The sequence below is a fragment of the Euprymna scolopes genome, chromosome 20, assembly GCF_053919585.1.
Source record: "Euprymna scolopes isolate OS-2025 chromosome 20, ASM5391958v1, whole genome shotgun sequence".
NCBI classification, from domain to species: domain Eukaryota; kingdom Metazoa; phylum Mollusca; class Cephalopoda; order Sepiida; family Sepiolidae; genus Euprymna; species Euprymna scolopes.
Window position 1 is genome coordinate 89,779,427 of NC_136501.1, and position 26,454 is coordinate 89,805,880.

Here is a 26,454-nt window from a genome sequence, read left to right on the forward strand (position 1 = left end):
CATTTCAAAATATATGTAATTATAATAGGTATAAGTACTTATAATAATTCTAAGTAATTATTATAACTATATGCAATTATGAGAATTATATAAAAAAAGTTATTTACTAATAAATTAGCAGCTTTATATTTCTTTTCAAAGAGATTATTTTGATTCTTCTATTGAAACAAATGTTTGAAAATTTTAAATGTTTTTATATGCTGATATATTTCAATTATTGACTGAGTTTATTTCCTGTTATTATTGTTATTATTATTATTATTGAAATATTAATATATTTCTTATTTATTCGTTATAACTTTTTTTTTTAATATTAGTGTTAAAACATATTTGAATTTTTTTTATTGTTGATAAACAAACCTTTCTTTTTTAATTATTTTCAGAATCTTAAATTTAATGATGTCCTTGAATTGACATGCAAGGTTACAGGTGTACCTAACCCAACTATTAAATGGTTCAAGTAAGTATATTTTTAGATGTTTGCCAAAAATTTTGACATTAGAAAAAACAAACTAGTATATCTTTTTCATTTATCACATTTATATCACCATCAAAACGGCTCACTGTTATTTAAATCGATAATACAAGTCTTCTGAAATATTGCATACTAGCAGGGAGACCCGACGTTACCCAGGATTGATTGATGATCAACTAATATTTCACACTCCCAGATTTTTATTGTCATCAAAATCGGTGAAATTGCCCATTTTCAATCAAATCGATTGATTGCCTGCTCTAATTGGGAACCCACTGCGGTGCACTGGGATGAAATTTCACATGCCTCCCCACAGTGACTTAGTCCCCAATACATTGTAGTTTACATTGCACTGTAGAGAACCTAGTGTGAAATTTTATAAAAATCAGCACACACACACACACACACACACACACACACACACACAAAGTTCATTTTATATAATATTGCATTGCATATATAGCAGAGAGCAAACAAACACAACTCTCTGTACACTTAAGTGGTATACCTACTTTTAAACAGCTTATAATCAATTAATGTTTATTGTTATTAATTTGTAATTTTATTGCCATATTTTCTGATATATCTGCAATAGTTAATTGTTGATATTAACAGTAATTAAATAAAATGAATTAATAGAAAGAATAAATTATCAAAACATTTCTTATAACATTATGTTCATTAATTTTCAAGGGAGGTAATTTAAATTCAAACTATTAGTAAAAATACAATAACTATAAATATTAGATTTGTAATGTAATTTATACATTTAAAAGAGTAATTGGAAGTAGATTAATAGCCACAAGATGGTGGGTATTTTTCCTTGTATTATATATGTTATTATATATTAAATATTTTTTTCTTATGATCTTTTATAGAGATGGCAAAGAGATCAGGTCTACATCAACCACTAAGATCACTCAAGATGGTCCAATATGCACCTTGAAAACTGCTAAATTCAGTAAAACTGAAATCGGTACATACAAATGTGTTGCCACTAACACTGCTGGGTCCGCAGAGTGTGAAGCTAAAGTTGATGGTAAGTTTTATTTATTTTCTTTTATTCATTTCTTAAGTATTACACGAGAACTGCAGGAATCAATTTGCTATGATTTATATGTATATTTTCATAATTTTCGTTTATTGACAAATACAATTGTTTTATTATGAGAATTTTTTTTTGTTTTTTTTTTTAAAGTGCCGATTTACCTGCCGCTACAAGAAATAAAGTTTCTTTTTTTTGATAAGACAGACGTTGCAATTTTCTATAAATAAATAGAATATATTTATTAAGCATAAACTTCCTATGAATAAGCAAAATATATTTATAAGATTAATTTCCTATGAATAAACAGGTATATTTATAAGGATTAATTTCCTATTAATAAATAAGTATTCATTTCCTATGAATCAATAAAATGTATGTATAAAAGTTTAATTTCGTATGAATAAGCAAAATGTATCTATGTGGTTTAATTTCCTATGATTAACTATCACTATTTTTCATTACTATGATTAGTATTATAATGGGGATTAATTTTTTATTTCTAGATTTATCAATATTTCATCTTTATTTCAAGACTTCCTAAATCATTTTGTTTTTTGCCTTTTTGTTTTTTTCCATATTAAGATATTTTACAACTAAAAGCATTATCGGTTTTTATCTAAAAATTATGATGGTTGCTACATTGTTAATACAAACAAGACATTTATAAAAACAAATTCTGAATTTTATCAATAAATTAATCTTCAGACTTAAAGAATGAACCGAATTTATTCCGAACATTGGTTACAAAAGAAACTTCCATTCTTCTTCTCTTCTTTTCTTGCATTTTAAGCATAATACATACAACGAAGAAAACAACTACATATTCGCCATTTTCCCCCTATTTTCATTAAAAAGCAATATTAAAATATCGAGTTATATTTAATTTTAAAAATCTTGAAAAGTAAAATAAATAATAATTGAAATATCTATTGAAAAAATTAATTAATAAGTTTTTATAATTTATGATGAATGTGTAAGTAATTTTTGCTTTATTTTCTTCTAGAATTGAAACCAGATAAGCAGAAACCAGTCTTTGAAGAAGTTATCAAATCAACTGTAAGTACATATTTTATTTTGAGTTTTCTACATGACTGATGTGAGATAAATACCTTACTAAATATTTTTGTAGTTCGTAGAGCTTGAAAACAAAAAAGCAGAAGAACTAAGAGACGAAAAGGAATGCCAAGTATAATTAACACATTTATTACAGTTGATGATAAACAAAACGTGAACACAGCATTATATACAGCATAATCATGCTGACACATTGGTTCTCACTAAATAGTCTACTAGATCAGGCTGTCTGAAAATGCCAGCTTCCTCGCCTAAAATGCACCAAACACTGAAGATATTGTTTTTTCTCTTTGCAAAACGCAAATCATGTTCTGCAAAGCCAAAAAGAAAAACAAAAATGCTCTTCCATAGAACAAAATTCATTGGAGAGCCTAAAAAGAGTTGATATGCTGTAAAACGAAATAACCAAACCAAACATCATGAATAAATATTTAAAGATATAAAAAAAGCATAAATTTTTTTTACCAAAATGACTGGATTTGGCATTAAATAATCTGAAAAGGGTTTATATTTCGAAACATAAAGATCTTGAAGCATAACAGCGTTTACCAAAATGACCAGATTCTGCATTAAGTAGCCCAAAAAGGATTGATATGCCTTAAAGCAAAGCATCAAAACCATTAGATAACCCAAGTTGAGCCCTGTCATTAACAAATGGATGACCATTTGGGAACATTAGTTTTTTTTATGTGGGCTTATTTATGAATGGAGAATTCTTGATATCAGGAAAAGAGCAAATAGATGCTCTCATATATTGAGAGAGAGAGAGAGAGAGAGAGAGAGAGAGAGAGAGAGAGAGAGAGAGAGAAGAGACACACACACACACACACACACACACACACACACACACACACACATAATTCTTTTAATTTTTTTTCTTTTCTCTTCAGACGGTTAAAATTGATACACCATTTGAATTACGATGCAAAGTTACTGGTGAACCCAAACCAACAATCAAATGGTTTAAGTAAGTAAAACTTTTTTTATTAAAGTTTCAAATATTTTTTTAGATGAGCATTGATAATTTAGATCATTCGGACTTATCTTCTCATCTTGGATGTTATTCTCATGACGCATGGATCTGTGACAGGATTATCAGTTCTATGTGACATTCTTCTGGAAGTGGAAGTTTCAATCCACAATACAAACTAACTAAGAATACAATTATGAATTAGTTAAGACTTCTACCTGGTTATGGCTTATGGAATGAGAAAAATCTAACTCTTTGAATTCAATCAAGAATTCTATTCAATATTCTGTTAAATATTGGGCAAGTAAACCCACTAATATATAATATGGTTAGTCTTATTCTACAAATACTATTATGGCATGTGTTCCTCAGAATTGTCTGATCTATTCCCTGCTTCCTTTGTTCCAACTCGTTTTACTCATAGGTCTCAAGGTCTCCATCAATTCACTGTTTTAATACCTCATTGTAATACAGCTTCTAATTTCAGTGGCGTCTTTCCAAGAACTGCAAGGTTGTGTAATTCTCTTCCTGCTCACTGTTTTCCTTTTACCTGCAGCCTTGATCTTTTCAAGACTAAGGTCAATAGGCATCTCCTGTCTGGAATAATCATCTTTCGTTCTTGTTAGCTCTTTACATCAAGTAGTATTGTGCATTGTCTCAAGCGATTTCCATAAAAAAAACAGGAAATGAAAGGTCAGTTGAGATGAACTAGCTTAACTAGAGGTTAAGATTACTAGACTATGTGATTCAGTTAAAACAGATATGACGTCACATAGCTGAAAAAGAGAGTAAGATGATAAATCATAAAGAAATTCCTGGAAAAAAAATTAAAACTCATAAGATTGACTGCAATAAAATCTAAAAATTATTATGTTCTGGAATTGGGAGTTGAGAATTGACAAAACGCACCTGAAAAAAGGTTAGAAATTGCATCGGCTGAAACGTTGTGTGCTATTCTACTTCTATCAGTAATAGAGATTTTGTATCTGTTTGAAGCAAAAACTATTCTATTACTAATGGAAATCTGTCAGTTAGAAGCTGGAGCCATTTTATCGCTAATGAAGATTTGGTATCTGTCTGTCTGAACTCAGAACTATACTATTACCTTTACTAATGTACATTTATTATTAATAGAGCTTTGGTATCTGTTTGTTATTACTTCCATTAATGTACTATTGAACTATCTTACAATACTCAATTCAAGGTTGTAGTGTAATATGAAAATAACATCCATGATGAGAACAGTAGCCTGATTAATCCAGACTCTCAATAAAGTAATGTAACTATTTTTATATTATGATTTAAAAAAGGATTATCTATTGCAGAAATATTTACGGTAATAATTGCTCTCTTCTTTATTGTAATTTCTCGTTTTGATAATTTGTGCATTACATAATTATTGGCAGTTATTAAATCGAGTTCAAGTAAATTAGTTATTATCTTCTCTTGCAATCGTTTTATTAGGGACGGTAAAGAGATCAAGTCAAGCATGAACACGAAAATCACTCAAGATGATAAGACATGTATCTTAAAGACTTCCAAACTAACCAAGGCTGACATCGGTACTTACAAATGTGTTGCTACTAATGAAGCTGGCACTGCCGAATGTGAAGCAAAAGTTGATGGTAAGTTGAACATTTTTAAATCTACTCATAGTATATAATTTTTCTGCTGTTTCTGTCCGTATTTTGAATTTTTCCAAGGGAGATAATTACATGAAAACTTCTGGTGTCAAATGGGGCTGATGTCATGGAGAACAGAATACTAAGTTGTGCTCTAAGCCAAAAGGAAAAGGAGCGATATAAACTAATATTTTTTGTGACTAGGCATTTTTTAATAAATGAAAAAAGAAACATGAAGTTTTTAAAATAAATTTTACTTTTAATCTATTCATACCAATAATAATGTTGGGTCTGCATTTGCACGTGAAATTTATCAAAAAGAAATATGTTTTACTTTAAATTTATTTATACTAATAATATTCTGAGGTCTGCATTTGCACTTGTCATTTATAAAATAAAAATACATTCTACTTTTAATTTATTCATACCAATAATATTGTGGGGTCTGTGAAAAACCGCCTATGCTGATGAGAGAATCTACATAAAAACTAAAAGTATATTTATATGTAAAATTTTGTAAGGAAAACACATTGATGTAGTTCTGAATGTCTAGGTGCTCCTTCTAAAGACGGTATGAAATTTGAAATATATCCTCTTAGGATAAAATTTAAATAATATGTATAAACTGTTCTAATGAATATAGTGGAAGTGGTTCCGAATCTGTAAGTGCCTCACTAAGAAAGTTATGGGGGCTGAAACCCTTTTATTGGCTTATATCTGGGGTCCTTGAAACCTAATTGAATCCTGATTTTTTATTATTGTCAAGGTATATTTGATTCCATTACAATTACTCAATGAAAAATTTATGTAAAAAGTATAACATATAAACAGTTTTCAACAAGTTATTAAACCAGTTGTGAGTATTAAAAAATAATTCCAACATTTATTGAACCAGAGGTGATGGATTTTAACGAGATCGGTACCGTTTTGAAGCTCAGCTCTTCGGACGAAAAATATCGAAAAATTGGCTAAAACCATTAATTCATTCACTCTCAACTGGGCACTTTTCTACGAAGAGGGCTCGCTTTTTTCGCCGATATTTTTGAAAGTCATCCCCTCTTTTCGATTGACTAGCCTTAATTTAAACCTTCGCCACTTCCAGTTTGGCGATGGACGCAACGGCAAAGACGTCACTTTTTTTTTCATGTCCTTTTCCTCCTTCACGGTACGGGTTCGAGTCTGCCTACCTGCCCTACCTGCCTACTACCACTTTTTTTTTTTTTTGCTCAACACACACCTCCAAACTCCCGGGCCAAGTCTTATATAAATGGAGATTTCGTTCGTCAGTCACACTTTTTTAAACAGTTGAGGTGGCACGTCAAGTTCACAGGGACACTTGTCATATTTGAGCTGGTGAAAATTTTTAAAACTCCTGGATTGACACTGAGAATTCTTTTACGTTTAAAAATTCTTCTTGTCATTTAAATAAATAATTAAAATATTTATAGCTTTGAACAATACACGAATTTATATAAGAAAGAAAAGAAAAGAAAAGAAAAAAAAACAAGTTTGTTGAAAATTATTCGTTACACACTGGAGAAAATAATTTTTTGTTTATTTTGCAACAAATATAAAATAGTTGTATATATTTATTTTAGAATCAACTTCAGAAAAACCCAAAGAAGAAAAGGAACAGGCAGCTCCAGTCCCAACCAAAAAGGAACAGTCAGCACCGGTCTTCGAGGAGAATTTACAACCTGTTGTAAGTATTTAATATATTTCTATATATAAAATTAGGTATGTGTTATATATATATATATATATATATTTATTAGCAGGGCACTCGGCGTTGCTCGGTCGTAAAATACTCATAAATATTATAGTTTAATTCATACAAAAATTGATACATGTGCATGAAAGTATTATGTTTATTCTAAACAGTTTACTTTTGTAAGTAAAGAAAAAAGAATACTCGATCTGAGATCGAAATCAAAATCTAAAGACAAGTAAAGTCAAGTATGATAACTTTTCGGCCAGCATGACATGCTCTTTAAAACTTGTTTTCAAACTGACTTATACTTAATATAAGGAATCTGTAATGTGAACCATTCATGCATGCGCAATCGTGAAACAGTTAGCAAACAGAAAAATCCGACGAGACCATGTAACAATTTGTCAATTTTGACCATTTATAAGCCCCTTTTTTTCCGAATGAAAACATATTTAAATGTTTTCCACTTATCTGAATTACTTAAATACTAAATTTTAAGTCTGTAGATTAAAAATTCGTTGAGTATATAGGTTGAGAAATGTCCTCACATACATACGCACACACACATTCTCACTTTTATAGATATATAGATAATGTATAGAAGGCATGAAGAAAAATATTTAAACACAATAAGAAATTAAAAAAAAAAAACGGGAGTTTAATTACTTTTCCTTTCTGTCTTTCAAACATTCCGTCTCCATAACTTTTCATTTTATAATATATCGTATTGTGTATTTTATACTTATATATATACAGAATGGTAAAATGAATTCATCGAACAGAACAGTTTTGTATCACTTTAATGTCCTCTTAAAAGATAATAATCTTTTTTTTGGGGGAGGGGCATCTTCTCTAGATGGTAGAATTCATAAAAAAGTAACGTGCTGATGTTATTTAGAATATAAATTTCACAATTCATAATGATTTTTGTGAAATTTTAATAATAGCTATTAGACATCGATAATGAATATTTCACAAATTCCAGTTTCTTTTGGGCATTTTTAAAGTTATTAAGTGGCATAATTTGAAATAATTAGCATTAAATGTTATCCATTATAATTAAACACCAATTAAGCATTAAGACTTTCTGAATTTCAATTTCTTAAGACCCCTTAATCTTAAGTTTTAATTTTAGACATTTTCTAGAATCAAAATCATGTAATGGATTTTGATTAAAATTGGATGTAGGATTTAAATCATAAAAGTGGTGCAAAACTTCTGTTCGTGGAATTATTTTACTCGTTTTATAAAACCGTTAAAAAGCAAAACAAACTTATGATACAAAATAATCAGATGTTGAATAATTGTTCTAACGAGAAAAATATAAATACCATAGCAGAAATATATTTTATGTACTTAAAAGTTTACATCAATTTTCCTTAGTAATCAATCATACCTTAAAAGATGTAGTTGCTAAAATACTAATGGATTTTGGTAAAAATTGCAATAAAGATTCTAGACATAGTAGAATTATATTATGGTTTTAATCTTTGTAAAGGAACATAAAAGTGGTGTCAAACTTTTCTGTTCAAGAATTTAATTTTGTTCTTCTTCTATTTTAGTTGATTATATAACTTACTACAAGTTTCCATTTAATTATTAATGGTACTTAATTTTGAAAGTTTTGTTTTTGCTACAAACGTTGTCAATCATTTGATTTGAAAATTTATTTTTTTGCCATAATCTATGAATAATTATTTTTGTTATTGCAGACGTTTATTGTTGGAGATGAATTAGAACTGAAATGCAAAGTTATTGGTGAACCCAAACCAACAATCAAATGGTTCAGGTATAATAAACATTATTTTTATATTTACGAGGATCATTGCAAAAATTATACCTCTATACCTCATATCTTTTTTCGTTTGCATGAATTAGAGGGGATTGCAAACCACATTGTTATGATGACTGAACTTATGCATTCATGATCTAAAGATTTAATCTCCTTGTTGCTGATATTGATAGTTTAAAACTCTAAGAAAGCAACCTCTCTCATGAACGTGTGTTAGAAGCAGAGATGTGTTGTTGAATTCCTGGCAAAAGTGCATTTAAATAGTTCTGACTATATAGAAAAATAAATCTTAGAGCACAATAGGTTGCCTTTTTTAATGGTACCACTCCCGTGTTCGTAGCTCTTCAATGTTTTTAGTAGAAAAATAAGAGGATTTACTTTTGGAACGACCCTTGTATAACAAAACTCGTTTCAGGACGTGCATGCAGAGCCATCGTTCATTGCTAGCAATAGTGCATTGAAAATGGTGGTGACTATGTAGAAAATAAATCTTAGAGCACAAAAAATCGCACATTTTAATGGTATCCCCCCCTCCCACGTCTTCATAGCTCTTCAACTTTTGGAGTAAAAAATAAGAGGCTTTACTTTTGGAATGACCCTCGAAAAAAACATATTAAATAAATATATTTATTTAAAAGTTACATGTTTTTTTACATAAAACATCTTCGTTATGACTGTAATAAGATATGATGTTTGTCCATAACTCTCTCCCACCCTAAAAAAACAATTATGGAAAACATTACAATATTTGAATTTATAAAGCTGTTAGAAATAGACAATGAATTTTTAAAAATCAATATATTTATTCATTAACAAGTCCCAAATTTTTATGTAAAACGTTCTTGTAAGAGGTCACTAATTCTAGTGGCAAATATGCCACTAAAAGAAAACAACATAGTTGTTTTCAAGTCCAATGTAACTACATTCTTTTGATTCGTCCTCTTAAATAATCAGATTGTGACTAGTTACAAAGGTCATTAGTAATCTTCACTTGTCTGGAAACCAACAGAGAACTCACAAAACACGTTGTGGCCTCAGTCGCAAAGTAGACAAAAAACAGAAAAGAACTTCAACTAGCTTTTTTTTTGTAACAACGACATTTATTTCCTCATTGTAATGGCCGTGATTCGTCACACACGTGATCTTGAACGTTATTTATATCTCTCACAAGATCTTGAAGGTTATCTTGTTCCATGCTCCACGTCTCTCTCATGATAGTCGTTTTTCTCCTTTTATAGTCTTTTTTTCTTTACCAGTGATGTCATTTCGTATGCCTTATCATATAGCCGTCCGCGCTATAACAAAGTGTTGTCTCATCATTATGGCTATGACAAGAGAATACTCTTATCATTGTTTTGACTCTCAAGTATATATTCGACAAAGTTAAACACAGTTAATCAACCAAAAACCACATCACTCTATATAAAAGTATATAAGATATCAACGGATACACACTCGAGAGTCAAAACAATGAAAAGAATATGCTGTTGTCCTAGCCCTAATCATCATACACTTGAAAAACTCATTAACCCTTATTCTTGAGTGACCTTTAGCTTTTTAATATTAAAAAAACTCCTATGAATAAAGCATAAGCTGATACACATTATTTTAATTAATCTTTGATGTCAAATTCTAATGTTATTAATAAAATGTCTTTTTCCTATCATTTTAGGGATGAAAAGCTGGTAACCTCTTCAACTAATATAAGATTAGTTCAAGATGGAGCGTTTTGCATTCTGAAGATATCCAAAACCACTAAAGATCATAAAGGGGTTTACAAATGTGTTGCTACGAACAGCGTAGGCACAGCTGAAACGAAATGCACAACAGAAATTGGAGGTGAGTGTGGAAGATATTCCATTTATTTCACTTTCTTACACGTTTTCACGTACTCAGTAACGAATACTTTATACCTGTGTCCATGTATATAAACTAAACCATGTATATATGTACATTTAAAGATTTAATTTATTTCCAAATCATATTCGAAATTAAAGATTATTCACAAGTCGTTTCAAGTTGTCTCCAGTTGGGGAGCCTCAGATGGTTTTGAAATTTTTTAGATGTGGAATAATAATTTGTATTGCAGATGCAAAATATATTTGCCTGAAACTGGCACTTCTTTTATTGACACGGCCAACAGATGGCTCTCTGTACACAGAGCATACTACTGCACTGATGGTGGTAGTCTCTTTAATTCTGAGATTATATCTTATTTTACTTCACATGCACATTCAAGTGGCTGTCTACATCATTAATGTATTAATTTCATTTAATTTATTCCGTTACATTTAATTCTTGTTTAAATTTCTTGCAATACTTGATGTTTTAGAGACATGGTGGATAAGGCTATGACAACAGCATATTCTTTTCATTATTTTGAATCTCGAGTGTATATCAGTTAATATCTTATATATTTTTAGATAGAGTGATATGGTTCTCAGTCAATTAACTGAGTCTAACTGTGTCGGATATATACTCGAGAGTCAAAACAATGAAAAGAATATTCTCTTGTCATAGCCCTAGTAATTAATGGGTTAAAGGGATGTTAAGGTTCATGAATTATGAAGTGAAATTGGATAGTTCAAGAAAAGGATTAATCTAACATTGCTTTGGAAGAGAGAATGCCAGAAAATCGGCATTGCTCCTGCATGTGGATTCTTCAGATTACCATTCTCACTTTCATTGTTCTATTCACAACGTTTCGGCTGATGTAAGCTCTGATCTTCTTCAGATACATTTTTTCCAAATTTGGAAATCTTTTGAACAAACTCGGTAATCTTTATGTCAAACTAGCTAAGCTGTACATGATTTTATACTGAACACTTTGTTTAATCTGTGGGAGTAGATTGTTCTTATTATGAACCAGTGATCACAATGGATAAAGGTATTTTAATGCTCGTTGATTAAATAAACAATTAGTTCTATTTTTAAAATGAAGAATGGTTCACGTTAAGTGACAATAATTTGAATTGTTGTGATTTGTTGGATTACTTTTCTTATCTTGGCTGTTATTCTTACAACGTTTCAGCCGATGTAATCTCTGACCTTTTTCAGGTGCGTTTTGTAAGTCCTACACTCCAAAAAATTCTAGAACATAAGAATTTTTAGATTTTATTGCAGTAAATCTTATTGGAGTTTTAACTATTTTTCTGCAAATTGATTCTGATTTAACATTTTACTCTTTGTTGAGCCATGTGACGTCATATCCATTACTATTGAGTCATGCAAGCCACTTGATATAAGAAGCTAGCACGAGTGAAAAGTGATTATTGCAAAGACAGAACATGCCTATTCTGCTTTGATCTTGAAAGGACCAAAACCAATAAACATTTCTTTTGCGATAATCATCGTTTATGGATAGGAGAAAAAAGGTGAGTAGAAAGATAATTCCACACGACTGCAGTTCTTGAAAACAGCTGCTTGAATATGAAGCTGTATTACAATGAGGTACAAAAATAGTGAATTGGTGGAAACGATCTTACATGTCTTCATACAAACTGAAACAAAGGACACAGTGAAAAGATCAAACAATTCTGAAGAGCACATGCCATAATAGTATTTCTGGAAAAGACTGAAACCAACAATATCACGTCAGTGAGAGAGAGGTTGCAGAGAAGGAGAAAAGGGAGATAATCAAGTTGCAGATACATTTATGCAATTAATCAACAACCCTCAAATGGGACAGAGATTCATCAGCCCTAATATGGCAACAGTACTCCATACATGATCTAATAGTAGATTTGTAGAGATATAGAATAGCTTTGTGTGTGTTTAAGCAATACCGAGAACCGACTTTACAATAAGCAGAAAGAGCAATAGATCTAATGTATAAACGCCAACAAAGATTTCATGATTAAGAAAGGCCAAGAAGTTTAAGCATCGATTTCTCCTCAAGAGCAGAGCCGTGCATTAGAATCTAAGAAAGGAAAACGACACACCTACGATTGAAAGACACAAGACGAGTTTTTACAAAATTAAACAAAACAAACATTTCGTACCTCAATCTAGTAAGCCTAACCTCTAATTCAGCAAGTTAACCCCAACTAAACTTTTGTTTCTTATTATTTTCAACTAACCAAATTATATACTAGTGGGTTCATTATTTGCCCAATATTTAACACTGCAAATAATTGTTATTATTAACATCTTATTCTTTTACAGAAAAAGTCGAAGCTCCAGTTATTACAAGAAAACTCACTGACAAGGATTGCCGTGAAGGTCGCCCATTCTCTTTTGATGTTGGTGTGAAAGGTTCTCCAACTCCTGAAATCACTTGGTATATGAACGAGAAATTGGTGGAATCTACTGGCAGATTTAGACTGGAAACAAAGAAAGCCTTTGCTGACATGCAATATACTCTGAAGATTGATTCAGTGGAACTTGAAGATGCTGGAAAAATCAAACTTGTTGCTAAAAACAAGGCTGGTTCTGCGGAAACAGAAGCTACCTTTACCGTTGAAGGTAAGAAAAACTGCATTATTTTTGTTGCTTAATTCTCATGTTCGCTTATGAAATTTGAACTCTCAACGTTTTTATAGGATCTAAGTAAAATAAAAGACATTTTATTAATAACTATGATTTGATTGTATTTACTGAATTAATTTTATTTTATTCAAGAATATTTAAAAAATAGAAATTACGTTACTACAATGAGAATTTACCAAAGTGAAAATTACGGTTTCTTTGTTAACGAATCGTCCATTTAATATTCTATTAATAGTTTTAAACAAAAGAGTTAGTTTGCGACTCTTTGAAATTTAGAAGCACTTGTTAAGAAAATAGCAAGAAATCTTTATCTTTAGAAAAAATAGATATCATTCACTAAAATTTATGTAATTTTTTTTTCCGTATTTTTGTTTTTATGAAATAAATTTGACTTTTACGTTGAAAATCATCGCCAAGGAAGAAAATTATTTTTCTTTCATATTTGAGCGAATTTGAAATCTCTATTTATGAAGAGGGGTTTAACTATTACAAAATTCATTTTGATGCCAACAATACCGACAGTCATTTATTTTAAAGAATAAGTAATTTTTACAATATTTTATTAAAAATATTGTTGTATTTTTTCCATTATAGAGAGGAAAGAATCACCCAAGTTTGTCAAGAAACTTGAAAATTATGAAGTCAATGAATTGGATGGAATCCGTTTTGAAGTTATTGTTTCTGGAAGACCAAAGCCGACTGTTGCCTGGTTTGTTTTCATTTTTTTTTCATTTTATTTATAAAATTTAAACTAAGAATATATATTTGTATTGGGGCGATTAATTGGAATCGGGAATTGTAAAAGTCAGACAAATTTGAGCCTAAATTCCGATTCTAAAAATGATTCTTTAATTTTTTTTTTATTTCTGGACAATGAAGAAAACTACACATTAAATATTTCTTGTGTAAAAAAAAAAAAAAAAAAAGAAAAAAAAACTTACGCCGGGTATTCAGGTAGTTAGGTACGTCGTAATTTAGGAATCTTTTTAAATACTAAAATTTTTAGATGACAATTCTGCAATGCACTAATATTTTTGTCATCATATAAAAAGTTCTTATGATGTAACATCTGAAAAGTATATGATCTTTTCTTATATAACTTTATCAAACTTCAAATGTATTTACAATATAAAAAAAATTCTTATATTCTTTACTCCTAAGTATAAAACTTATTGATTCAAAGTATATCTTGCGTATTAACTATTTTCTATTTTATTACCAAATTCATTTTAACTAAGTAATTATTTAAAACATCTTTATATACATTTTATCATATTTCATTAACAAATTTAATTTCTTTACAGGTTGAAAGGAAATAATGAGATCAAAGAATCTGATCTAATCAAATTCATTGTCGAAGATGATAAACACATCATGGTCATCAAAAGCGTTTCTTCAGAAGATGCTGGAATCTTTACTGCCAGAGCTGTCAACGCTGCAGGTCAAATGGCATGTAATGGACGTCTCAAAGTTATCCGTAAGTTTTATGTTAATTAATTTTAATTTTTATTCGCAACAATATGCATATCCTTTCTATCTCTATATAAATAAAATGAACTCATTTTTCTTCTCTTCTTCTCTTCTCTTCTTCTCTTCTCTTCTTTATCTTCTATCTTCTTCTATCTATCTATCTATCTATCTATCTATCTTCTTCTATCTTCTATTCTTCTATCTTCTTCTCTATCTTCTCTTCTCTTCTTCTATCTATCTATCTATCTATCTATCTTCTTCTTCTATCTATCTATCTTCTTCTTCTTCTTCTTCTTCTTCTTCTTCCTCTTCTATCTACTCTATCTATCTTATATCTTCTTCTATCTTCTATCTATTCTTCTATCTATCTATCTTCTTCTTCTATCTATCTATCTTCTATTCTATCTATCTTCTATCTATCTTCTTCTATCTATCTTCTATCTATCTATCTTCTTCTATCTTCTATTCTTCTCTATCTTCTATCTATCGTCTATCTATCTTCTATCTTCTTCTATCTATCTTCTATTCTATTCTATATAAATAAAATGAACTCATTTTTTTCCGTGTGAGTTTGACCTTAATAGGATTAAAAATCGCGACATTACATTCAAATGTAATGTCCCCACACTTCAGCACAGGATCTGAGGTGTGCTATAGGCCTACTACCCTTACAGTTCCTTGATATTCGTACATTTCTATATTTTTTTCCGATGAGAGTTCACTGCCACAATCGGTTAGAATCAATGGAAGTTGTAAAATCTTTTCTCTCTATTCAATTCATACTCGACTACTTAACACCGCTGCAGATACATCCACAGGGGAATATACGAGGAACACCACTTTGAGTTCTTAGTTGCTTAAAAAATAGGGATTGGCATTTTTCCATCGGGTGAAATGCGACTTTACATTCCAGTTATTCTGTGAGTTATTTGTGCCATTTTATAAATTTCTTCTTCTTTTTTTTCACTTTTTTTCTTCCCTTTATATTTTTTCTCTTTTTGTAGGGGGGTAGGGGGTTTCAATTCGAAGGATTAATTAAACGAAACGAACTAACATTGGATTCCAGTTTTTACAAGAAACTTTAGCAGTCAGCCGCCAGCGTTCTTCAAATCTTGCATCGATTAGTCGCTTTAATATTTTATTTACTGCTGACTTCCTATTTTCGGATTAGTTACTTATTCATTATTTATTTCTATACATTGCATTTCTGAGAGTTTCATTAGCACAATTACTACTATGCTATCGATACTGGAATCAGACGACATTCAAATTGGTTAACAGCGACCAACATTAAAAAAAATAAAAAACACGGTCAGTTTTTTGGTTTTATTTATTCATTTTTTTTTTCTTTTTCATTGAAACAAAGAAAAATAAATAAATAAAACCTAATAAACATATTTTCATTATACGCGGTAAGTTTTATTTTTTGGAATTTTGTTTTTCCATTAAAAAAAACAAAAACATTAGATTTAAATAAACATATTTGCATTTTACGCGGTAACTTTTTGGGTTTTTTTCTTTTTTTTTCCTTTGGTATTCTTTCACGTTCGTTTTTTTTTTTATTCCTTTCATTTTTATGCGTCATATATTAGCTAAACCAGGGTGGAGGGCATCTATAAATATAAAAGCTAAAATGTGGGTGTGTTTGTGTGTGGGGGTGGGTTGTTCCTTCACCCTAAACTCGACCTCCTCCTGCTACTACGACAATGACGTCATGTTTGACATAGAAAACGTTGACGTTAGTTTCAACAACCTGCAAGTGTTTTTAAAAGATTAATTTTATCTGTTTTCAATTGTGTGTCTCTTTGGCGTAGAGGTAACGTGTCAGGCATTTTTTTCCCGCCTTAGCCTCGATGCTTCGGGTTCGAGCCTGTCTTCCTACCTAAACATTTTTTCCTCTTTTACACCTTTTTTTTTTTTTTTTAGATTTGTTTGCGGTTTTACTTTGTTTTGGTTTTTCCAATTTTTTATAACATCGTGTTTTTTTATAATATTAAAACAGGGTCTCTCCCCTCTTAAATACACACCTCCAAACACTCGGGCAGCGCCGGGTACCCCCCGCCCCGCTAGTACCAAATAATTTGCCTTGAGATTAAGTTATTTCCCCTCCCAACTATTTAATAGAAGTGGATAACATAATTATTATAACAGAGGATATTAAGATCAAATACAAATGCATTCATTTATAGTTGACATGCATAAAACTGTAAATGTAACATTTTACAAGACATTAATGATATTAGTTTCTACTCATACATAATTACAATTCTCTACTTTTCAAAATAGAATCTAGATATCTGAACAACTCGGATATTCTTTATTATGTAGAACGTTCTGTAAGAGACATAGGCACTGGTAAATTTTCTCTCTTTACTCTCCGACTCTTAAGATCAATAAAGAGAAATAATTTGCCTATGTCCCATGCATCGGTAATTCGTTTCCTTGCTCAATAGAATAATTTATTAATAAAAATAAAAGAAACTTATTTAAAAAGGAATTGGTGTATATTTGCGATTTATCAGACTAGCCCAGAAATGAAAGGCAAGCTGAAAGCTGTTGGTTATAAAAATGATGGAGGCTTTTGTTGAATTTTACACTTGAGGTCAGAGGCAAAGCACCCATGTTTATTGAACAAAAGGGCATGTTAGTATATAAATATAATCTTATTAACCCTTTTTTTATTTTACAAAAAAAGATTTCTTTAATAATCATGCAGACATGAAAACTCTATTTTAGTAAATAGGAAAAAATAAGTATTTCATTTTTTAATAGGATTCATAACTTTACATTTCGGTGAATCTTCTCCTCCTCCCTTCTCCCGATGAAGAACCAAATGATTTTTATATGAAACCAAAGTTGACCTGAAACGAATTCTGCAAAGGAATTCTTCTTCACAAATTACATTTGGATAAATTAAGATTTGTTCAGAAATTTTCAAAAATGTACATAATTTTATCTGAAAATATTCCAGAAAAATGGTTGCTATCTATATTCTTTTCTTTTTCTTTCCTTGTCTTCTTTTTTCTTTTTTTTCTTTCTCTTCCCTTTTTCACATGTTAACGTCATTGTTGCATGTGCTACATAATTATTCCGTTTTTTTGTCCAAATAATTGTGCACATTACATCTTTTTTATGTCTTCTTTATTCCTATGTTTTACCGTTATTCAATAAATTTAAAATCTTAACTTTTTTTCTGAAGACGTTTGTTGGTCCAAATCAAACTGGTAAACCTCTTGTTTATGTTGATTGTTTCCTGCGTTTAACATGTTTTTCCTTTTGTCTTTTTCACACACACACACACACACACACACACACACACGTGTGTGTATAATGAAATAAAATATTAAATTCAAAATTATACTATTTTCTAATTTAATAACAGTTATTGAACAAATTTGTGACAAAATCAAACGATTGCTCAAATGTGTACAAAAAATATATACACGAAATTCCCAATCATGGCATTAAAAAAAATAAACGTTTATTATTTCCTTTTATAAACAGCTGTGAAGAAACCAACATTTGTCAAAAAGCCTGAAAACAAATTGGTGCCAGAAAATGGTCCTGCCAAATTTGAATGCAAAGTCAACGGCCAACCAGCGCCAACTGTTTCCTGGTAAGTAGTTCACAAACCTTTCTGTGTCTCTGTCTTTCTGTCTCTGTGTGTCTGTCTGTCTGTCTGTCTGTATGTATGTCTCTCTCTCTCTCTCTTTCTCTCTCTCTCTCTCTCTCTCTATATATATATATATATATATGTATATATATAAATATATATATATGTATATATATATATATATATATATAGAGAGAGAGAGAGAGAGAGAGAGATACAGTATATTCACACTGAGGAAGATCGAAGGATCGGTCGAAAATTATGTGCTTTTGAAGGAAACATTCTTGTTTTTTTCAAAAGACTTTTTGTATTCCTACATGTCAACACACAGGAAATAAATACAGAAAAGATATAAACATTCATATATTTTCTGTATTGATTTTTTATTCATACATATTTTTATATATATATATATATATATATATATATATATATATATATATATATAGAGAGAGAGAGAGAGAGAGAGAGAGAGAGAGAGAGATAGATATAATTCTAGACAAAACGGTGAGTAACACAAGTACATTATTTTTTTGTAAATGCTAACATTTAAAAAGTGCATATATATAATTAGGTATATATATATATATTTAAGTCTCCAAGCAGCAAATTGTTATCTTTTGGTATCCCTTTGATATAATTCCCTAGATTTTTATAAAATCTCATTTTAACATCCTGTCTACTAGCCAAAGTAGGGGTATATACTGATATAACTGTCACATAACGATCACAAGGTAAAGATACCCTCAGTAGCATGATTCGATCACTAATTCTACAAAGTTGTTCTGAGATATGATCTTTATACTGATAGCAAAACCAACTTCTCCTTCCCTTTCTACTCTCTTGGGATTGCCTTAAAAAAAAAAAGAATGCATACCCTGCACCTTTTTCAGAAAGTTGATCTTCAGCACTAAAACCGGTTTAAGATAGAGCAGCAATATCCACGTTGTATCTACCTAATTCTCTGGCAAAAATAGCTGTTCTTTACTTTGGATTAACAGGCTCTTTCGTATCCAGAAGTGTCCTTACATTCCAGGTAACAATATTCAATTGTTTTCTTTTTAGAATCAATCTCATCCTTTTTTCTTTTGTTACCCCTACAGAAATGAACAATCATCAACCACGGATAGTTGATCATCTGAAAATAAGAACAGACGATTTTTAGGTCACCTTTTCTTGACCTTTCCCATGATATTGCCTTAAACTATATCCGATGGTGAGGCCCCAGCTTGCGGGCTTTGGAGAGTGTAGAGCCACTCTTTATTTACTATTGATCCCAGATCCCCTCCGACCCGGAGTGGTAGTACCTGTTAGGGTCCTTGAAAAACAAAAAAAAACAAATATATTCTATTAAAAAATTGTTCTTCAAAATCACTGGATTCGGCATTAAATAACCTGAAAAGGGTTGATATGCCGTAAAACAAAAACAACCAACCAATCAACCATGATATTGGTGAGCAGGGCTGCTCATCGAATCTAGTTCTTTTCCCTCCAAACTTAAGATAAAATTTAAGCCGCCTGTGTGCAGAATTGTGACTACATACTTACAACTTCTTAGGTCTGTACACGTTGCCTTGCCTCTATCGTCACAGGACTTGTAAAGAAGAGATATCTGTACAAAATGATCGCAATGATAAATGGTTGTACGACACATGTATCACTCTTTGAGTATCCACAGTCAGAATCCAATAACAAGCAAGTGCAACATAACTGGTAACTGTATCAGCTGCAGGTTTTCTTGAGTGTCCTTGTCACAAAAGCACTGACTTGTCGAAAGATACTTTCAGACACAGAGGCCAGGCCATCACTAGCTGATAGATTCTGGACAGGCGCATCATAGATTTGGAAATAAACATGTAATGTAACCTATTTCATAGACATTTATTCATGCTGATGTAATATATAATACTCTGACTGGGTGTCATTCCTTTAGTTGCCAAATAGACACGATGAGTACGGTCACCAAATAACCGTCAGATGCATGTTTTTCTTTTGCGCACAAACATTTTCCAAAAGAACAGACTTGCTCTTTATAAGAAATCGTTCAGAAATCTCGATCTGAAATAGTAAGAGTCGATTTAAAAAAAACAAAAAAAAACATATAAACTTTCGTTTTTTTTTGTTTTTTTTTTGTTGTTGCACACTAACACTTTCCAAAAGAACAGACTTGATCGTTATAAGAAATAATTCAGAAATCTCGAATATATATGTTGAAATGGCATCGAATGATTCTACTACCAAAACTTAGTCATCTCAAATATATATATATATATATATATAACGGATTTTGTTGTACTTGATGAACTTCTAAACTGATGAACCAATCATGAATTTTAGAATATATATTCTTGACAGCACAATATCACACTTAAAAGTATTTTTTTTTTTTATGAGTAGAGGGATGAGTTTGGGTGAGCACACCACTAAAGTTTGCAAAAAAATAATGTATCCATGTTACTGTATCATACCTATATATACACACACACACACCTAACCTTACATATATATATATATATATATATATAGAGAGAGAGAGAGAGAGAGATTAAAAAATTCTTTTGTTCTTTTCTAAATAAATATATAACACTTACTGTAAGCGCTGTTTTTAGTAATACATGGCATAATGGATACAATGTTTAATTTGAATCTTCTTTTTTTTCTTTTAGGTATGTGAATGAAATGAAGCTGGAAGAGAGTGAAATCATTCATTTCGAACACAATGCAAAGGATAACGTGCATGTTTTGACCATCGATCGAACTAGCCCAGAAATGAAAGGCAAGCTGAAAGCCATTGCTTCCAACAATGGTGGAGAAGCTTCTGCTGAATTCACACTTGAGGTCCGAGGCAAAGCACCTGTGTTTATTGAACAACCACAGAAGTGCACAGTTTTAGAAGGTACTTATATCACTTTTCTAAATGCAATTTGAATTTAAAAGAAGAAAAGGAAAAAAAAAGAAACAAAACAGCATACTGAGGATGGAGTTTGGCTCCGAAATATATTTAAATTATAAATTTCAAACAAGTAAATTTAAAAATTTATTTTTTGTATTTTCCTAATATTACGCTGTGATTTGGTTTTCAAGTGCACTTGATGCATATTTTATTTTATCTCTTAAAGTGTTTCTGCCTTTTTATTTTGAACAAATATTTCTGGTATCTTTTAAAAATCGAAGCAAAGCATCAAAAAAACAATTTAGTTTCTATTAAATTTGAAAATATGCAAAAACATTAGGAACGAAGGCGATGCAAATACTTTTTTTTTTATTAAAAATTATTTTTTTTTTACTTTTGTCTTAAATTTCTTAGATAAAATATCTTTTTTCGAGACAGAAAGTGTTTCATAATAAATATAAAGGTGTTACCTTTATTTTTTTACTTTACAAATTATATCAAAAAAGTAATAATGCCTTTACAAAAGATAAATATGATAAACTAGCTTCCAATGTTAGCTGATTGTCCCGTTTATTATTCAATCTTTTACGCTTTCTTATATTAATGATTAGTGATGGGACGATTCCAATATTTTTTCCAATTCCGATACAATTACCAATTCTGTTCTAAATTCAGTTACCGATTCTGATTCTTTTTAAATCTTTAAATATTTAGCTATAAAGTTGTTGTTGTTTTATCATTTTTTTTTATTTTAGGATTACCATAAAAACCCATGTTACATGTGCATAAACGTAAAAATACACTTGTGTGTGGGGAGGGGGGTATTTATAGATTTTAGTTTTACTGGTGATTTAAAATCAATAAATATTGATCATTTTTCTAGCAATAGAAAATTACGTTTTAAACAAAAACAAACATAAGACGAAAACAGAAGTTGCTTTTGGCGTCTGAAAATAGACATTTTTGGATTCTGATACCAGTTCAAATACACCAAAACTTTCTGATTTTTCTGATTCATGATTCCAATTAATTGTCCCAATACTATCAATAATATCCCATGACTATAAGTTGTGTTTTTATTTGATTTCTTCCTAGGTGGTAAAATGATATTCCGTTGCAAAATTGACGGAGATCCTAAACCCACTATTGAATGGTCAAAGGGTAAATGGACAAAGCTGCAACAGGGCGGCCGTGTCAAAGTTTATCATGACAGCAAAACAGGCGAAGAGGTTTTGGAAATGACCGATATCACATCTAAAGACGCAGGTACTTACACTGTAACGATTACAAATGAACACGGTACGGAATCTGTGCCTGCAACATTGATGGTCACTGACAAAGAAGAAGAAGAGACAGACTGGAAAGCGGCACTAAAGCACAGGTAATTAATCAAATAGAGTTAGAATTATGCTTAGTTTTTGGTTTTATTTAAATAACTTACTAAAAATTTAAGAAACGAAGAAAGTTTTGGAAAAATATTAGTTTACCATATTTTTTTGTATATTAAGTTAATGATTGAGTGTAAAAAGTTGAAGTGAATTTGTATGAAACCGCATTCCTATTTCTGCATCAATGTTACTGAAGAGTTCTATTAAATAGGGAGATAACTTATAACTAATTGTTACACACCCTTTGCCACTTGAAATGTAATTAAACTAAACTTACATTACCTATCCTTATATCTAACAGCTGTGTTCGAAAATTCATAATGATCGGTTAATTAGTTTAAAAGTGAGATTATATATGTAGGAATATACAAACATAAATGATAATAAAATTATTTATATATATTTTCCTTTTTCATTTTCCATTATGTTGAAATTTTATTTCATAATGAATATATATATATATATATATATATATATATATATATATATATATATATATATTCACGGAGCAGTTTTTCATAATAAACAACTGATGATCCCTACAATATAAATCAATATAAAGACTAACGTAAATTCTCGGTAGCTAACTGATGCAGTGATTGCAAAGGAGTAATTGACATACAAGCAAAGGACGTGTGACTAAAAGCGTTTCTCTTCATATAATTCTAAAGATTGAAAAACTCCCAAGAATATATATATATATATATATATATATATATATATATATGTTAAAAAAATAGCTCGAATTATCTGAAGAGATGGACAGTTCTTTTTTATTGTCCTGTCTATTGAAACAATTTGTAATGATTTGAGTAAAAAAACCCGAGGTCATATATATATATATATATATATATATATATATATATATATATATATATATATATATATATATATATATATATATATATATATATATATGATTGAAATATAAAAGAATAAGTTTTTGATCTTTTGAATATTAAAAGTTCCCTCCTCTACAAATATGAGTGAATAAAAAATATTTTCAGCAAAGTTTATTCGTTAACAATAAAATATGTATATGTCTTATAGAGCTCGATATGACATTTGCTTAAATAGTATCTTCACTTCATTAAATGTTGAATTCAAAATTTGTATCCTTATTTAAATGTAGGGAACAAGAAGAACGTGTTTTGGATGAAGCAGATGGTATTGATATCAATCTTCGCAAGGTGTCACTTGAAGAAACTGAATCCATTAAACCGGATCAGACGAAACGTACCATGACACTTGAAGAAAAGACTATTACATATGATCTTAAAAAGAGAAGCACACCTGAAGTAAGTACATTGAATTCAATGGATACTACTAAATTAGTTATCACTGCACTACAGTGCTTTTTCTTAATTATCGCTTGTCTATACATATACTTTTTTTTATTCATGTTCACCCCTAACAAGGCATATCGTCACTTGGACATAAAGGGATACTATTTGGGACTATGCCTAGGAAAGATTAACAAGATGTTGGTTTACATTATATTTACACTTTTCTCTTTCTCATTCACTCGTGACTTTTTCTGGCACCATCCCAGCCGCAGTCATTCTGAGACTTGTTTTTATTTTTAAATCTGTTAGATTCATTTAATATTGATCGTAAAATATATTACATCCTAAGATAGAGTACTATTGTTATATGTGGGGAAATGCTGCTCCGAACCCCTTTTCCTGTCATGGCAAATACAAAACCGAAATCGAGTGGGAAATATCCTCTTCTATCTTTTGCAGTTACTTTCTTACAAAAGAGATGTTGCTAGTCTTTCTCTGCTCTATCGTTATTTTCACAGCAGGTGCTCGATTCAGCAGGTGCTCGATGGTTAACTCCTGTAAAACAGTCACAACAAAACTTGTCTAACTACAACCACTGTCAACAATTTCTTTTTCTCTCTATATCTAAAACACAAACTGAATTTCCATGAGCAAAGTTTCTTTCCTAGAACTACTGCTCTGTGGAAAATAATAGCATAAGGCTGCTTCCCAGCTGACTACAACATGGTCGTTTTCAAGTACAGTGTAAACAGATTTTTGTTGAATCGTCTTTTTAAATAATCAAATTCTGCCTAATTTTAATCATCATTACAAATCATCACGGTGTTGCTTAACCGTCCACCTGACAAGCTTATTAACATATTCAACATATATAAACACACCAATTATATCAATGAAAATAATCAAGGTATTCTGCAATTTATAGACAAGCGACCACTATTTTTTAATGATTTATTAAATTTGCTAATTTACTCTGTGCAGATTTAATGAATTTCGTTTTTCTTTCAGTTTGACGAATTCAAGAAGACTGACTATGAAATGGGTAAACGTGAACGTCCTGAATTGGAGAAGTTTGACAAGAAAACAGCTAAGAAAGATGAGGAGGCACCTAAGGAAGGTGACAAAGACAAATATGAAAGAGCCAAAAAGCCGGCTGATACAGCTGTCATTCAAGATGGTGGATTCAAGATATCAAAGAAATCTGTAAGAATTTAATCATGCTTTTTATTTCAGTTACCTCTGTATTATTATCAACGTTCCTCCCTCCCTCACCTCTCCAAAAGAGTTGCAAATTTAAAAATGAGGAACAAAAATATAACAAAAAAAAGAGGATATAAGTTCATCAGCAGAAAAATATAGAAGTTTTTCACCGATGCACATAAAGAGAACTAAAATAGGATTATTAATCAAGGCATGGCACTTGCAGGAACAAAAAGACCAAACAATGGCGGTCAATATGTTTAGGGTTAGTTTATGGGCAGTTTTAGGTGTGTTAGTGAGTTTTACGACGGTTGGGGACAGTTGAGAACAGAGTTGAGGTGAGTTGCAAATTTAACTCCATCAAAGGAAAATTCTGGCTCAGAGTAAATCAAGATGAGCTGACGGCAACTGATGAACACGGCTTCAGCAAAAGACGTAGATGGGAGCTTAGCGTTCAGAGGGTTGATGGTGTCACACACACATCTAGAACGCAACTGATATTTGCAGAATGCACTGAGTTTTTATTTTGTTTTAATTTTTTATACTTGTGAACGCGTGTGCACCCTCTCAACATCCGCCAATTTGAGAAACGACAGCACAGTCAGAAGAGAAAACAAAGGAGAAAAAGAAAACGAAAATAACGTTGAGGTCAGTGATATTGTCGAGCAAGGGATCATGTGGGTCTTATATCTCTGTATAGAATAAGGCATGTGTATATCTTTATATATATATCTATGTATATGATTCACTGCTAAACTAATTAACCGATTATGATGAATTTTGGAACATACCTGCTATGCATAAAGGCGATAAATGTGGGCTATATTTAGTTTAATTTTGTTTTATGAAACGGGGCAAAAAGAGAGTCAGAGCCTTTGTGGAAATTTGTATACTTTCGATCTTTATGAAATTTTAACATTAGGTATTAGACACCAATTAATAAATATTCTTCTTGAAAATTCAAATATTTCAGACTTTCATTAAATTCGGATCATATCCATAAAGCAAGATTCTCTGAATTTCGGTTTCTTCTTAAGACCCATTAAGCTTAAGAAATAAATTTGAGATATTTTCTAGAATCACTATCATAAAAATTATTTAATCAAAATTGGAATAAGAATTCTAGACATAAAGTTTAATGTTCTTATATTTTGATTAAATCCTTGTAAGGAGACAAAATTGATGAAAAACTGTTCTGTTCTGGAAATTAATTTTATCCATCCTGGGATGTTTTAGTTTACTCACATGAATTGTCTTTTGTCCTCGAGTTAATATTGAATAACCTTATTTTACTATGCAGAAATATTATGTTTTTTTATAAATCACATCATGTTCAAGACACAATGTCAAGATACTGCTTCCCTGCTGACTACAATATCATGCTGATCTTCACTTGGAATATCAACGTATACTTAGAGCTGACC

At 30.5% G+C, this 26,454-nt stretch overlaps 1 protein-coding gene across 12 annotated transcripts in view; it reads left to right on the forward strand.

The window, feature by feature from the left end:
• LOC145241637 (titin-like) overlaps positions 1 to 26,454 on the forward strand; it is a 698,616-nt gene that overhangs the window by 369,302 nt on the left and 302,860 nt on the right. For all 12 annotated transcript variants that reach the window (XM_080104717.1, XM_080104725.1, XM_080104729.1 and 9 more), the window contains 16 exons: positions 384 to 460; positions 1,354 to 1,514; positions 2,527 to 2,579; positions 3,488 to 3,564; positions 5,032 to 5,192; positions 6,788 to 6,891; positions 8,613 to 8,689; positions 10,365 to 10,531; positions 12,857 to 13,156; positions 13,775 to 13,889; positions 14,485 to 14,657; positions 18,155 to 18,266; positions 20,930 to 21,159; positions 22,252 to 22,537; positions 23,677 to 23,842; positions 24,839 to 25,033. In XM_080104717.1, coding sequence (XP_079960843.1) covers positions 384 to 460; positions 1,354 to 1,514; positions 2,527 to 2,579; positions 3,488 to 3,564; positions 5,032 to 5,192; positions 6,788 to 6,891; positions 8,613 to 8,689; positions 10,365 to 10,531; positions 12,857 to 13,156; positions 13,775 to 13,889; positions 14,485 to 14,657; positions 18,155 to 18,266; positions 20,930 to 21,159; positions 22,252 to 22,537; positions 23,677 to 23,842; positions 24,839 to 25,033 — 2,454 coding nt within the window. The remainder of the gene's footprint in view (positions 1 to 383; positions 461 to 1,353; positions 1,515 to 2,526; positions 2,580 to 3,487; positions 3,565 to 5,031; positions 5,193 to 6,787; positions 6,892 to 8,612; positions 8,690 to 10,364; positions 10,532 to 12,856; positions 13,157 to 13,774; positions 13,890 to 14,484; positions 14,658 to 18,154; positions 18,267 to 20,929; positions 21,160 to 22,251; positions 22,538 to 23,676; positions 23,843 to 24,838; positions 25,034 to 26,454) is intronic.